The sequence below is a fragment of the Centroberyx affinis genome, unplaced genomic scaffold (genome assembly GCF_046629955.1).
Source record: "Centroberyx affinis isolate AG114_WGS23_722 - 3 ecotype Tasmania unplaced genomic scaffold, CSIRO-AGI_Caff_v1 ptg001131l_1, whole genome shotgun sequence".
Lineage (NCBI taxonomy): Eukaryota > Metazoa > Chordata > Actinopteri > Beryciformes > Berycidae > Centroberyx > Centroberyx affinis.
In genome coordinates, this window is record NW_027279670.1 from 431,492 (window position 1) to 447,500 (window position 16,009).

Here is a 16,009-nt window from a genome sequence, read left to right on the forward strand (position 1 = left end):
TCTGAATGGTGCTAAGGGGTTTCCTGCTCAACCTCTGTTCTAGATGACTTCAACCGAGTTATTCTCTCCATGAGAAGAGGACAGGAGTTCACCGATTACATCAATGCATCTTTTATAGATGTAAGCACTTTACATTTTATCACCAAATGGCTTCCTTCCTTCATTTATGACCTTAATAATTCATAGACATTGCTATTTATACTCTTTACTGGACCTATAAAGGTGATGTAAACTGTGTGTTTGCTGTGTCTCAGGGCTACAGACAGAAGGACTACTTCATCGCCACCCAGGGGCCTCTGTCCCACACAGTAGAGGACTTCTGGAGAATGGTGTGGGAATGGAAATGCCACTCCATTGTCATGCTCACTGAGCTCCAGGAGAGGGAGCAGGTAAGCTGCACATAAGTGATGATTACTACATTAGCTGTTTTATACACTGCTAGTGCTTCAACAGCACCACCCACTAGGCATTTGAAGAACTATACACCACAATTATAAGGATTCAGAGGATTACAAGGATTCTTCCTTTTACATCTGCTATGATTTCCTCCTCCTGTTTAAAAAATGTGTTCATGTTGGTGTATTTAAGAAACAAAAAAGGAACCACTTTTTAACCAGATTTTAAGGCAAAAATGCCACAGAATTTTTATGCATTTAAGCTGATGAAATGACAGTCATCTTTTTCTGTGTGCAGGACAAGTGTTTCCAGTACTGGCCCACAGAGGACTCGGTCACCTATGGAGATTACACAGTAGAGATGAAGGGAGACACTTTGTGTGAAACCTTCAGTCTACGAGACTTGGTACTCACCTTTGGCCCGGTAAGCAAACTAACCACACACTATAAAGACACAACATTAAGTGAGGCGGTGATGCAACATTGCATTTACCAATGCAACACAGGATCAGGGTAAGAGGGCATTTTTTTGCCCCCTTAATCTGATTTTTTGAGCATTTTGGTGCTTTTTGAAGTAATTGTATTGAATTATGAAATTCTACATTTGCATTGGATAATGGCAAATAAACACTCAATTTGTACCACTAAGATTTGTTTTATTTGAGATCATAATACCATCACATGGACAGAGTAACAATCAGAGTTGTATGCGCAGTTGTTTTCTCGTCAAGAATGGACAGGAAAGAACTCCTGCTCATAGGCTCCCACAAAGTAGCCACATTTATGCTCTATTTGACTACTTAACAAAAATATGTGCACAGGGTGAAATGCAAAAAATGGTATTTCTAATTGTCGGGGCATTTTTTGACCCCTCATTTTTAATTTCACAGGCATTTTATGAACTTTTAATGGCATTTTTGCCCCAAACCTCCATTAATTTCTGACCTTATGCAGGATCTGATGTAACTATCTTATGTGCTATAATATAGTGAATACCTACATGTTACAGGAAAGGTGGAGTGGGTAAGAGCAGTTCATTGGGATCTCAGATGTTTGATTGAATCAGACCCACAGCACCTCCTAAGAAGCTTACACTGCACTGACATTGCACCTGCCATTAGACTTTCATATAGCCCTAGTAAATCGTATTTGAAATGTATTATGATCTCTCATCTCACCGTGCGTTTCCTCTCAAAGGAGAAGCAGACGAGGCTGATCAGGCACTTCCACTTCCACGGCTGGCCGGAGATCGGCATCCCGGCCGAGGGTAAAGGCATGATCGACATCATCGCCTCAGTGCAGAGGCAGCAGCAGCAGTCTGGGAACCATCCCATCGTCGTGCACTGCAGGTACGGCCCAAACCCCTCGTCTAGTCCTGGTTAACGTATGGAAGCATGCATGACCACTTACAGACTGAAGTAATGTCTGCAACCCAGATTATTTGTTTATTGATAAGGATTCCCATTAGCTGTGCACAAGGGTGTCAGCTATTCTTCCAGGAGTCCCTCTAAAACACAATATACTATACATCCAAAAGATATGCACAAAGTTTAAAACCAGTTACAATAAATACATTAGGACCACTTTGTCATGGGCCACAGCATGAAAGACAAGCAGAAATGTTAATAAGATAAGTCACATTTGTACAGTAAACAATAACAAACAAAGGCTAAGGACCAGGTCAAACAAACAAAAGTGTGAATGAAATACATATGCAAGTATAAAACATGGAGAATTTAAATTAAGCATTTGACCTTAACTCATACTCAAATGTCTTCTAACAAGTTTTTTAAAAATACATTTGTTCCTGGCCTTAGCTATAATAAAAGTGGGTAAGGAAATCCATAGTCGAATGGCTCAATATACAGCCGTTGATCTGAGCAGATTAGATCTTGGTGTGATTCCATGAAGAGATTTATTCTGACACTCGATGTCAATATGCTGCTCTTCCTTGCAGCAGTGTTTTTCTGTAGCGTTGCATAAGGGCATAATGCCAGACGTTCAGGCTTGTGTTGTTATATTTGTCTCGTCTCCTCCTGCTGGTTTTCTGCCTATGACAGCTTAAAACAATATATTTTTTGTATTTGCAAGCCACTGTCGATGCTTGTATTAATCTCCAGGGGTTTCTGTGTTTGTGTGTGTGTGCTGCAGTGCTGGTGCGGGGCGAACAGGTACGTTCATTGCTCTGAGCAATATCTTGGAGCGAGTCAAAGCAGAGGGCCTGCTGGACGTGTTCCAAACTGTGAAGAGTTTACGCATGCAGAGGCCTCATATGGTCCAAACTGTGGTAGGTATCAGAAGAATTTGGTTATAAATAATCTAACCTGTCAAAAGAAAAATGTTGGGAATTTAATATTAAAGCTTTGTCATATTCTGTCAATTCTTTGCATTCCTTTGGTTCTTTTTGATTTATGCATTTTGGTGGAGCTGCAAGGTTGCCATAGATTTTTTTTTTACCAAAAGAAAAATGTTATAAATATATTGTTCTAAAATGATTTATTTTGAGTGGAATTGAACTACAGGTTAGTTGACCTAATCGTTCTTTTCTGTTTTGTTTTGTTGTTTTCTTCACAGGAACAATATGACTTCTGCTACAGGGTGGTACAAGACTTTGTTGACATTTTCTCAGACTATGCCAATTTTAAATGATGAGATTTGCCTTAAACATGATTTTTTAATGTTGTTTTCTAAAGCCGTTTGTCAGTTTTATGTGTTTCCTTAATTTGGTCAAATGATCTTCTATTTTGCTATGCACTTGTCCTACCATTAACTAAAACTCCATCCTCGCTGTAATATACTGTATGTCAGTGGATGAAAATTGTAAATGCTAAAGTCAGATTAATAATGTATATTTCACATCATGTATATTAATTATTTTATCATGAAGTGTTGTTTCAACCTTGGTCTCTTCATTTCAGTTTTGTTGTATGATACTGTACTTTAAGTTTAAATGTTTATTCTAAGTGTTATTTTGGATTGACCACACGTAATATTTTTAAAAGCTGTAGCTATTGTAAATGTATTTATGTATTGTCAGCGACCTTCCATTCTTGCATTTGGAGAACATGATGGGGATGTTAAGATATTTTTATTTATGTAAACAAACATTCTTACATTTATTGACGACTTCTATCTGAGATTAGAGGTGATTTTGGAACTATTTTTGATTTTCCTCAAGTTAGATGCCCATTTCGAATGTGACACTTTCCAATGGAAATGTTTAGAAAACATGCATCACTTCAGCCATAATGCAGAGAACATACCTATATGCAATGGATACCAAGTTGATGATACAGGGTTGATTTCCAAAACTGATTCAGGCAAGACATATCAGAGTAGTGAAAGACCATTAAAATGATTTTGTACCTCAACAAGTGGTATGCAACTGCACATAACATGGATCTAATGTTACTACAGTCTGCCTTTTGTGTGTAGACAACAGTTAGTATTTTGCTACAATGACTGCACATTAAAAAGCACATCTAACTAAGCCTTTTTCCAAGAATTTACAATATTCAAGAATATGTTTTATGGTTGCTTTATATATATATTCTAGATTAGAGATATATTATTGCATAAATCTGTGCCATATGAACTTTTATAAGACAACTCTCTGAGTTGAAGGTCAAAGTTGATCATTTACAAAAGGAAAAGGTAAGCGTAGTAGCTCAATTTATAGAAAGATGCATAAATTATGAACACTGTAATCCTTTATTTCACAATATCAAAAGCTATCGAAACAAAATGGCATTTGGTAATCAAGCAAACACATATAGTCAGTACCAGTTCCTACTAGATGCCCAGTGAACATCTGGAATTAGCATTTAAACAGCAACATTAGGTGAGTCTCATAATGGTAATAACCCCAATAAATACCAGTGCTGCTTCATTGCCAGCTTAAATTAATGCCAGCTTTAACCAGGGCAAACAAACCTCTAAAACAACCAGAGCCAAAAGAACTCTATAATCCAGACCTGGTTCAAATAGTATTTGCAATGACTTTTTTGTTTGTTTTAGAGTACATTGGTGTGGTTTGCCACGTAAGACAACAAAATCAGTACTACAATGTTTAAACATTCATAGGAAAGTATCTGAAAGTGAAGTTGCTTTTCTGTGCTTGACTACCTACCTGGCAGTATGTACATTCCTCCTGAGGCAGTAACCCCACTCATCTGGTACTCCATGCAGGTTCAAGTATTAAACCAAACATTACAAATTATTTGCAAATTCTATTTTACCCAGCTCTGCTCTATTCCTCAATGAAATACGTGACTGTGTTGATAGTGTATGTTATGTAAATACAACCTGATGAAGTGCTAACATTGTGAAAGTCGCTGAAAAGGAAGAAACTGTTTGTCAAGTGAATGGACTTGTCAGATTATTTTTCTGTGCTATCTGTCTGTGAGAGATGTGAGGTGCAGCGCAAGAAGAAATTGGGATTTAGCGAACCAGCCCGAGTCTATTTTCCCTTGGCTTCATTTCTGTCAATCCCTTACTTTCCAAACGACTGAGGAGAGACTGTTTAGGTCAGAGCTCTTTGCCTTTGCTCTCTCTGTGAGTGATCTGTCTCTTTTTGGATTCTCAATGTCTTTTAAATGCAGGTTGCAATATTAAATTCATTGGAAAATGCATTGCGAGTCATTGAATGGGTTTTCATTTAGATGTACTTACCACACTTTCAATGCCATTATACAACAGCTCATGCATATCTTTGATAGTTGTGCAAAGTTGTTATGGTTTTACACAGATTGATAAAGGTTCTTTAACCTTTGTGATTAATAGTTTGGCCAACAGAGGGCAGCGTGCTTCAACCTACAAACATGAGGGATTCTTTAGTCCAAGGCCTTTTGCCTTCCATCTTTAAAGCCTATGATATACAAGCCATGTAGGCCTAAAACAAATAATACGATTTTGTAGATTACAATACATTAGCCATGACAATTTAATTAATCCTACTTGCCAATCCCTATTCCTGCTGAAGAAACTGCCTATCTTAACTAAAAAAGTATATAATATATATGTAACACAGCCTTAAGCTGGTAGTTTAAATAGTTCTATACTGAACTGCCATTACTCGAAGAACCACTTTAACACGTACAGTGGGTTCTTCACTGTGCTCTGAAGAATTGTTTCTGGTTAAGTACAATACTGAGCTGTTCCAGGACCAGTTGGCTTTTCAGTGCTTCTGTACTTAACTCCAGCAACACTGTTAAAGGTCATGTTGAACTGTTGTCTAAAGGTCCGCCTGCAACTAAACTAGCCACTGGTTCAGTTTCACATCTATCTCTGCTGTACTAAATATTAACTGAGTCATTTCCACTGAACAAGATAGTACTATTACATCACTGTATCTAATGGCAATTTCCACACAAAGCCTCAACAAAAGTGTTGTAAACAGCACTAAAAGCGTTTACTTTATGATTACAAGACAAACAAATGAAAAAGCACCAGTTTTAGAATGCCACGACATGAGAAAAGGTTTTTCAGCTTCTAAATCTAAAATCTAAATGTGTGCTTTTGATAGATAAAGGTTCAATCCAAGCAGTAAGGGACTAAATTTCAACTATTTTTGCCAAACAATCATGTTTTTCATCTGACAGAGGAACCCCAGTGACAAAAAGCTCCTTTGTGGACAATTTCCACTTCCTCAGAGACCTGGTGCCATGGTAACAGTCCTCAACGGGTGGAGCTTTAGCCCAGGAGAGGTCAGCATGAGTGAAGAGGTCATATGAATTATGTATTGACCCTAACCCACTCCCTTATTTTGATTGACCCCTTACTTATTTTTCTTTTCATCCACAAGGCCTCCCATTTTCCTTCTACTACAGTATGGAACATGGGTTCCCTCATACATCAGCAGGGTAGCCTGGTAGCTGCCGCTGCACTCTGACCTCTCTGCTCCAATGCATGTATGTATCGAGGAAACAGATTCACGATTACACTGTGCATAACATGCAAAACAAAGCGTTTTAAAAATATTTCGGTCCCACATCGATTCACTTCCTCTATCACTTTATCAGCGTTCCTTTCACTTTCTGCCAAACATAGAAAGAACTCAAAACCACAGACATACTGGCCTCTGTGGGAATTTGTGATTTTTGTGATTTGGAAAAACACAGAATCATAAAGTCAAGTCAAGTCAAGTTATTAAAAGATTCCTTCATATAAATCAGATTTGTCAAAGGCACATGAGTTCAATCAACCCGTACACTTGACCCCGATAAAACACTCATCTTTTAGGAGGAGTTAAGAACCAGAAATGCTTCAAATCAGCACAATTTAATGCAATGAACAGTCAAGCCAAAGTGCCAATTGGTGCTTCTTGCTTTGACTCACAGTTTTTCATCAACTCACTTGCACGTACCCACAAGGCATTAGGGAGGGGCTGACCATAACTGTATCCTGACCGTCTCTTAAGTTCTCTTTAAAAGTGAAAGAGACAAAGATAGGAGAATTTCATAATAAGATGTATTGCAAAAGTGTGGTTACTAAGAATGTGTGTACCTTTATCTTGCTCTTCACCATACCAGAGCTTCTCTCTTGTCTTGACTCGCTTGTCTTGTGGCTGTGTGGGACAAGAGACTGACACAGGGTGGAACGTGGATACTGTACCATTAATATCCTAAGAATGGACTGGAGATCCTGTCCGTCTGTCTGGATGTTATCTACACATCTCTGCGAGTCCTCACTGACTTGATAATGACTTGATGTTAAATTTGGTCTCTCCCTCTCTCTCCCCCTCTCTGTCTCTATCTCACTGTCTCATTCTTAGTCTTCTGAGTCTTACTACATTAACTACATTCTCAACAGACATTTTAAGACTTACCATAACTCAATCAGACAGCTCTTAGCACGGTGTCAATGCAACGCAAGAGCCAAATAAATGCATTACACATGGTATCCTATTCCTCCCTTGTTCCATCGGGTTTCTGTGTTTTTCTAGCTACGTTCCCAGTAAAATCCACTGGAAGCTCCAATGAATGAACTGCTGGGTTTAGCCCCAAAAGAATGAAAACAAAGGCAAATGGCAAGAGAGAAGTTATTTATAACCCTTATGCATGTTATACTTAGGGTATGTTGTAGGGCTGCTCACTTTTCTTCTCACTGAACCAAAACTGAAAGGTGACAAATTGCACTCTGATGATTCTCTGTGAGTAATTGTACATCTCCCGGTGCAGAAAAGACAGCTCTATAATAATATAAAGGTCTATTGAGTGTCAAACAAATGTGAAACAAACCTGGGTCATTAAATAAAATAAAATGGGCGTGCAATTTCTGGCTGTGCATCTTGATGATGTCACAGATTAGAGTGAGTGTGTGAAAAACCATACATGAATTCTCTGAATGTGTGGCATTCCTCTTTAAGAGGTTGCCATGGCTCAACAGGAAAACATTCAATATGAAATATTGTTGATGTTATGGCTGTAATTAATAAAAATGTCCGCGATAACTAAAAGCCCTCTGGGTGCCAATCGGTGGAAAAAGCCATCAAATTAAATGTTTGATTTATTGGTTGTCATGATTCCATGGTTGCAGACTGAGTATGTGATGCAACAAACCTCATGAGTCTCGCTTGCCCTCCCTCTCAATTCCCGTCTCCTCTCCTCACTTCCCCTGTGCTTCCCCTCTCTGTTGCTTACCCCGTCTCAGTCTCCTGTCTTAGTTTCCATCCACATTGTTGTTGATTTTGAGGAACTAAAAGATCTGTTGTTGCATCAGTAAAGGATTCGCAAAATGAGGAAACAAAAGGAATTGTGAAAGAAAGACCTCGCAGCAGGGTTCTTCAGTTCCGGTCCTTGTGAGCCGGTGTCCTGCAGGTTTTTGTTCCTCCCTGGTGGTTAATGAGGCACAACTGGTCTCAATTAGACACAGACCAGGTGTGGCTCATTAACAACCACGTAGAACCAAAAGTCTGCAGGACACCGGCTCACAAGGACCGGAACTGAAGAGAACCCTAGGTACTCAATTACGGTTCTCCGGGGTTGGTGTCCTGCAGGTGTTTGTTCCTCCCTGGTGGTTAACAAGCCACAGCTGGTCTGTGTCTACCTGACACCAGGTGTGGCTCATTAACTGTCAGGGAGGGACAAACACGTGCAGAACACCGGACCTCGAGGAACATCCCCAATCTCCCACAGGTCATGCTCGCAACCAATTTAGCCACGCGATATTATTCTTCATAACATGCTCTTTCTTCTGTCATATCTGAATTATTAATTATTATTCATTAATTATTTGCACATTCTGTTTGACCCAGCTGTGCTCTATTGCTCAATGAAATTGTGTTGATACTGTATGTTACGCAAATACAACTATCTATCTATCAAAAGATTGGACTTTCTTCCTGTGTCTGTAAGAGAGAAGAGAGTTGAGATGTGAATAACATAGTTGTCATGGTATGGAGACAAGGATGTCCATTATTATTACTGTAATGGCAACATGTTAAGTCTGCCAGTAACATGCCATATGCCATCTGGTGGGACGCTTTTATTCAAAGCACCTCACAGTACCACAAGGGCAGAAACTGTTAGCATGGCTCACCCTGTGGAAAAAACAACCTAACCCTTGCAGTTTTGTCTGATAATTGTCTTCACACAATCTGTATTAAGGCACACAGAGTGATCAGTGCTCATTCAGATATACTGTACATATGATGACAGATAGTTATGGAGGACTATCTGGCAGCATGATTTGTGATGATTTGTGCCGTCCAGAATGTTCAGTGACCCAAAGAAAAATGTTGTTTAGTGTTGAAGCATAAACAGAAGAGGGCTGTGAGTGTCCTGATGGTGAATTTTACAGTAACCCAAATTTGAATAGAATTGAATCGGAGGCAATATTCCAACTTGATTAATTTTTCAGCCAAGATGGGTAGATATTCCATATGACTAATGAGTAATGATTTACATAACAGATGCAAGCTGAAGGACAAGACAAGGCAGGTTCTAAATGTTATTCAATATAACTTGGGGTTATTTTTGTCTTTCCTGTGTGCGTTTCTCTTCTTTCACTGCACAACATTTTGGTGGCTTCCAAGCAAAATAATTCCTCTGTCTGAGGGTCCTACCATAAAAAGACATTCTTCCTACCCCACTCGTACTGATTGTGCTATACACATCAGCATGCACACTGATCACATCCATATATTAGCTGTTTTCTGCTGATGATGAGATTTCCCTCATACAGTACATGTAGCAGTGCTGCACAACATCAGTTTATAGCAGTCAGCTATCGCTAGCTGGTTGCAGCATACTCCAGTGTATAACTGACTATATTGGTCTCCCCCTGTGGTCATGACTCAAAAACAGACAAGTCTTTGTTTTTTAGCCTTGGTTAAAGTGTGGAACACACATGCATGCGCACACACACACACACACACACACACACACAGACGCGCGCACACACACACACACACACACACACACACACACACACACACACACACACACACAGATACACACAAACAGAGTGTGTCCACACAGGTAATACCAGTAACAGTGTCCATGGCCTCAAGGTCTAACATCCTTAATTGAAAGCATGCTGCTCTGCATGTACAAATCCATTTCCCTTACATATAATGTGAACTTGGACCTCACTTTATGGGCTATCTCTTTGAGGTTTAACGACATTAGTAAATCCACTCAAACGGTTTTCATAGACTTAAGGTTACATACTGTAGATAAAAAGAGGGTGCTGGGTATCAAGCTTTTTAAGCAGAAGACTGATTCACCCGTTGCCTTCTGTCTATTATCCCTCCAGCTTCAGCTCCAGCTCCCATCCAGATCTAACGATGCTTTCATGTTTGACCCACTTTTATAAGACAGGAACAACGACAAAGAGAAAGAGGCAGAGTGAAAATGAGAAAGGGGCAGGAAAAAAAGACACCAGTGGAGGAGAGAGGGAGATGGAGGAAGAGAGAGACAGATTGAGAGAGAGATGCAAAAAGTGGGAAAGCGAGAAAGGCAAGGGCACTGAGCGAAAGAGTAAGTGAGAGCGGCAGAAAGAGAATGACAGAGGTGTAGAGAGAAAGAATGAGAGAGGAGTAAACAGAATGAAAAGCTAAAGGCGCCTGTCAGGGAGGGGAGGGGGCCGAGTGGGAGGAGGGAAGCTCTGCTTCTCCTAATAAAGCGAGTGTATGTGAAAGGAGGTGCTGAGAAACATTAGACTGAGCAGAGAGCTGTGTTACCGGAGAGAGAGAAAGAGAGATAGAGGAAGCAGAGAGAGAGAGAGAGTGAGAGAGACACAGAGAGAGAGGGAGAGAGGCAAAGAATAGAAAGAGCATTGTGTTGCTGCTGAGAGAGAACCCATGTCTGCACAAAGAGGTAGGTGTACTGCTATGACTGGCACACACACACACACACACCACACACACACACACACACACACACACACACACACACACACACACACACACACACACACACACACACACACACACACACACACTATTGACCAGATGGCTGACAGGAAACCCTTATCAGACAGTGTATTCAGCTGTACCAGCTATGTGAATGTGAATGTTAAGCATGTGACTTCTCTATAGCAGGTGCCTGTGTGTTTTGCTGTGCTTAAGGGATTTAGGGGGTGGGGGGTAGGCGTCCATGTGAATTATATAGTTGAGGACACACATAGTAGCACGCCCAAACAGAGGCACACTCAGCAAGAGCATGTGAGGTTTATTATAGAGCTTATCAAGCATTGCAGGTTATTGAGGCTGTAACACAAGGTTATCTACTTAATTGGATACATTTAATGCTTAATCATCATTAAATCAGATGTATTGACCCTTAGGTAGAGCAATTAGGTAATCATTGTTTCAGTGATGTAATTTAAAGTTAAGTACACACCTCAATGGGCACTGTGTTTGTAGTGCCAATATGCTGTAGGTAATCCTGTTGACAACTCCATTACGCATCTAGGATCAAAGCAGAGCTTTTTGACAAGCCAAATGTTTTGCACTGCTTACTGTAGGTACCAGATGGGTGGAGTTTGTCACACTGGACAATACAATGAATTCCAGAAAGTTTAGACTATCCAAAAAAAGTATATGAAAGGCAATTTCATTTACTTTTGGTGATTGACAACTTACCTGAAATATTTGAATCCCGCCAATTTGGTTCTCTTTGTAGATTAAAGCAAACACTAAACTGTGTATGGAAACATTGACTTATTCCAACCAGGGAAGCCCAGCTGGATCCTTTTGTACTAACAACCACCCAAAACAGTTCTATTTTTGCTCCTCCTATAAGCTCAGGGTAGACCAGACGAGGCCAGGGTTGGTATGGGGCTGTCCTGTAGGCTGAGTCAGACTGGACTGCTACCACCAATGAGAAAGGCTACTTCCCTGTAGAGCAGAGCGGAGGTCAGAGATGCTTCCTCTCAGATGCTCGTCATATGGCTCTGCCAGAGGTTCCCCTTTGCAGGAAGTGCCAGACGATGCTTTTTTCACAATAGCCCAACCAAGAGTATTTATGGAACCGCTGAGGGAGTGCGGCCCATTCTTTCAGTGTGTTGAACAAACAAAGTGTCGCTTGATTAATTGAAGAAAGTTGAAGCCGAAGGCCTAATGACAACTCAAGGACACTGGACTCAATGCTCCGTGTGTATGGGAAGGGAATTGTTAATATGTGTGTGTGTGTGTGTGTGTGTGTGTGTGTGTGTGTGTGTGTATTTGCATGCATGTGTGTGAGGCAAGGTGAGGTGAATGTGTCTGTGTGAGAGATGTATTAGCACTACATATTTACATGTACATGTGTGTCCGCAGAGAGGCTTATGGATGTTGTTAGAGCCCAACCACCAGACTGACAACACTTAAGACCTGTCTAACAGCGACGTTGTTGTTTCCTCTCCCCTGTCATTATGAAACCACAAACTCCGTCTCCCACCGCGTCACCCACTGACTCAGACTCAGAGAACAGACTCAGCATCTGCTGTCTGTGGCATCCTCTCTCTACCCCCCTCTCCCCCTTTCTCTCTCTCTCTCTCTCTCTCTCATTCTCTACCTCTAAATCTCAGTGTTGCTCAGTCTCTTTCAGTTTCTCTGGCAGGAGATTTATGAACTTTAAGTTTAAGGCCAACAGGGGTGGAGGCCATTCTTTGTTATGTCATAAAGCTTTATAAAACAAGGAGCCAACTGACTTAAACACGGCACAGGAACAAACTCTATAGGTGTGTTTGCTTGTGTGGAGGAGGACAAAGTGCATGTTGGATGGAGGGTTAGGCGATACTATGAACCCTGCTGTATGTAAGTGTGTTTGTATGCATGTGTGTCAGATGTGTGAGGTCATTTTGGCCAGTCCTCACTTCTTCACTGAGTTGGTTTATGATTCGGACTTAGGTTTAGGGCTAAATTTAGTATTAGGATTAGGTTCAGGTTAGGGTAAATGTTAAGTATAAGCATGTAATAGTGAGGGTTAAGGTTAGGGAATGAACATAATCGATGGAAGGTGCTCATAAGGATAGAAGTACAAGGATGTGTGTGTTAGGCTCTGTTATTAATGTCTGTGCTGTGAATGTTTTTTGTAGGTGAATAATTTGAACATTGCTAATATAAACAGAACTTTTTTATTATTTTTTTTATTTTTTTCATTTTTTTTTATTGAATTTCAATTTTTCATAGTGACAACAATAACAATAATAATAAACAGAAAAAAAATAGACAGAAGAGGTACAGACAAAGAAATGGCAACTGATAAAGGTAGAGACCCCTGGTCCTGCCAATATTGGTACAGTATACAGCCTAATGATGGTGATGGTATTATTGGTATATTATATACCTCATAATAAAATTATGTTGAAGAAAGAGAAGGGGGAAGAGAAAAGAAGGGAGAGGTGAGGGGGTTGAGCGGTGTTTCTACTGACAACATGATGCCTGGTTCTATAAGCATTTCCAGTATGGTAGGAGTTTAGAATGACTAGTTAATGTTATTGTTCAGGTTTCTGGGAAGGACTCTCTACACCGTTAATAAAGGGGAGTCATGTGTTCTTATATTTTTTAAAGGAACCTCGCACAGTGTAACTCATTTTTTTCAAGCTGTAGGTACAACATAAACTCAACATAATCCACTGTAAATGAGAGGACGGGTGTACTGTAGTATGAGGCGGTGTGCTAGTAAAGAGGCAAATGCTTTTGCAGCAGCTTGGTGTGTTGGTGTGATGCCTATATTTACACTGAGGGTACACTAAAAATGCTATGAATGGGTGTTAATTGTCTTGCTGAAGATATCAGAAAAAGGCTTGAATATTGAGGACCAGAAATGCCTAGAGATAGATAAGACCAAAACATGTGGCCCAGTGTTGCTGAGGTTTGATTACATCTTGAGCAGTTGGATTGGGGGTAAATTCTAGCAAGTCTGTCCATGGAGAGGTGGAGATAGTGAAATGTCAAATACAGATAGATGAAGCGTGAATGCGTTCAATACTGGATTGCAAGGTAGTGTCAGGAATGACCATATCACGGTCCCACTCCCATGCACCTTTTATATTTGCCAAGGATGGTGGATCGACGTTTTGTATTTGTTGTAGATACGAGAGATTTGGCCATTGTGATGAGTTATGCAGTTTAGCAAATCTATTGGCCCCTTCAGAGGGGTGGAAATGTGGTGGTGTCCTGATGATGAGTGACAACACAATGTTTATTTCTTCTGGGTTACTTTATTCACGTTGGACAAACAAGTACTTGAGTGCTGCCTCATGTCACATGTCTTACATCTCACCTGGACACACCTAGCGTCATCAACATGCGCCTACAGTAGCCTGTGGCAAACAATTACACCTCACAACAGGTGGTGAGTTTGTAAATATCTAAACAAATGTGAACAAATATTATGGCTCTTACTTATGTAGTCAAATGAAACAAAAGTGTTATTTATGTTTGTGGGGTTTTTTTTGTTTTTTTAAAGAAACTAAGACTGTTTTTGCACCATTGCTGAAATTCTGTATCTATGGGGAAAAGCAGACTTTTAGATAGATTAAATTTTTAGCTCGAAAATTGACCAAAGGTTTCTAATATGTGTAGAAGTTTGGGTAAGGAATTATCAAGGTCTGAAATATACAAAACGAGGTCATCTGTGTACAAAGACAATTTATGATTTACGCTGAGTACACCTGAAATTCCCTCTTCCATTCTCAAGGCTACAGCTAATGCTTCGATAGCTATGTCAAAGAGGAGAGGGCTAAGAGGACGCCCCTGTCTTGCACCTCGAAAGAAAGGGAAGTACTCAAAATAGTATTGTTTGTATGGACTGAGGCAATGGGAGATGAATAAAAAATCTTTATCCAGCAAAAAAATGAGCCAAAACTAAATCTTTCCAAAAATAATAATTAAAAAAAGCAAGTATAGGGCATCAGCCTTATAGGGCATCAAGGGAAATTATGATGTTAGTGTTGAGAGGAAGGAGTGTTCTTGTGGCTCAGTGGTCTAAGGTGCGTACCATGTAACCGTGACATCCTGGGTTAAGATCCAGCCTTTGTCGCATGTCATCCCTCTCTCTCTCACCCAATCTTTCCTGTCTGTCTCTGCTGTCAACTTTCAAAAATAATGTCCAAAAAATAATCTTAAATAAATAAACATTTGTTGAAAAAAGATTGCCTTCCGGAGATAAAACCTGTCTCATCCAAATATAGCCGGAGACACAGAGTGTTGGCGAGAATCTCGTAATCTACACATAGCAGACTAATTGGTTGATAGGATCCATATTCAAGGGAATTTTTGTTGTTTTTTTAAGCAGTACTGATATTGCAGGTTGGGTTAAAGTTTGGGGTAGAGAATGGTTTTCAAGGATTTCAGAGAAAACTGAGCAAAGGAGAGGGACAGGTTTAGAGGAGAAGGCTTTGAAGAATTCGATGGGAAATCCGTCTGGGCCTGGGGCTTTACCATTTTGCATTGATCCAATTGCCCAATTGATATTGTGTTCTGTTACTGGGGATTCAATGCTTTCCTTTTGTTCAGAGCTGAGTGTAGGAATGTTGAGATTTTATAAAAAAAAGATTGTACTTAAACAGGGCCATTTTCTACAACAGAAGTTCATCTCGAATCTTGAATCTTTCATCATACAACACTCTCTACTCTTCTTTTTCTCCAATGACTCCCTGCTTCCTAACATCTTAAAATATTTGGATTAAGTACAGAACAAGGACACAGACAGAATAGATGCAACCACATAACATCTGCTATCACTCCTCTCTGTCTGTGTCTCTGTCTCTCTCTCACTCTCTTTCCTCTTCTACTTCTAACTGCGCTCTCTCTCTCCCACCACTCCTTGTGTCGTTGTCTGGACCATCCTGCCTCACCTTAAGGCTACATTTGTGGTTACAGAGGGGATCGGAAATGGAAACAATGTGGCGTGCGTGGATGTGTGTGTATTAATGTGTCTGTGTCAATGTATGTTTGTGTGTGTATCTGTCTTTGAATAAGTGTGCATGTGTGCGTGGGCTAAAACGTGTCTGTGTATGTGTGATGGAAGTGTATTTGCCTGCGTGTGGTGAATTTCTTTTCATACAGTCACTGTTAAGCTAAATGATGTCATGCCCTTAGTAATTTGCCACTCAGGTAAGCACTTGTTTTCTGAGGCTCAGCGTATGTGTTTGTCGGTCTATGTTTGGTTGCCAACAACGTC

At 40.2% G+C, this 16,009-nt stretch overlaps 2 protein-coding genes across 6 annotated transcripts in view; both read left to right on the plus strand.

Moving 5' to 3' along the window:
* Positions 1 to 5,024, plus strand: part of ptprea (protein tyrosine phosphatase receptor type Ea) — a 49,817-nt gene extending 44,793 nt beyond the window's left edge. For all 5 annotated transcript variants that reach the window (XM_071523967.1, XM_071523968.1, XM_071523970.1 and 2 more), the window contains 6 exons: positions 44 to 120; positions 255 to 389; positions 694 to 819; positions 1,593 to 1,744; positions 2,547 to 2,682; positions 2,970 to 5,024. In XM_071523967.1, the coding sequence (XP_071380068.1) occupies positions 44 to 120; positions 255 to 389; positions 694 to 819; positions 1,593 to 1,744; positions 2,547 to 2,682; positions 2,970 to 3,044 (701 nt within the window). In that variant the 3' untranslated portion in view covers positions 3,045 to 5,024. The remainder of the gene's footprint in view (positions 1 to 43; positions 121 to 254; positions 390 to 693; positions 820 to 1,592; positions 1,745 to 2,546; positions 2,683 to 2,969) is intronic.
* Positions 5,025 to 10,586: 5,562 nt separating this feature from the next.
* Positions 10,587 to 16,009, plus strand: part of entpd1 (ectonucleoside triphosphate diphosphohydrolase 1) — a 16,019-nt gene continuing 10,596 nt past the window's right edge. The window contains exon 1 of the mRNA XM_071523972.1: positions 10,587 to 10,714. Within this exon, the coding sequence (XP_071380073.1) occupies positions 10,699 to 10,714 (16 nt within the window). The 5' untranslated portion in view covers positions 10,587 to 10,698. The remainder of the gene's footprint in view (positions 10,715 to 16,009) is intronic.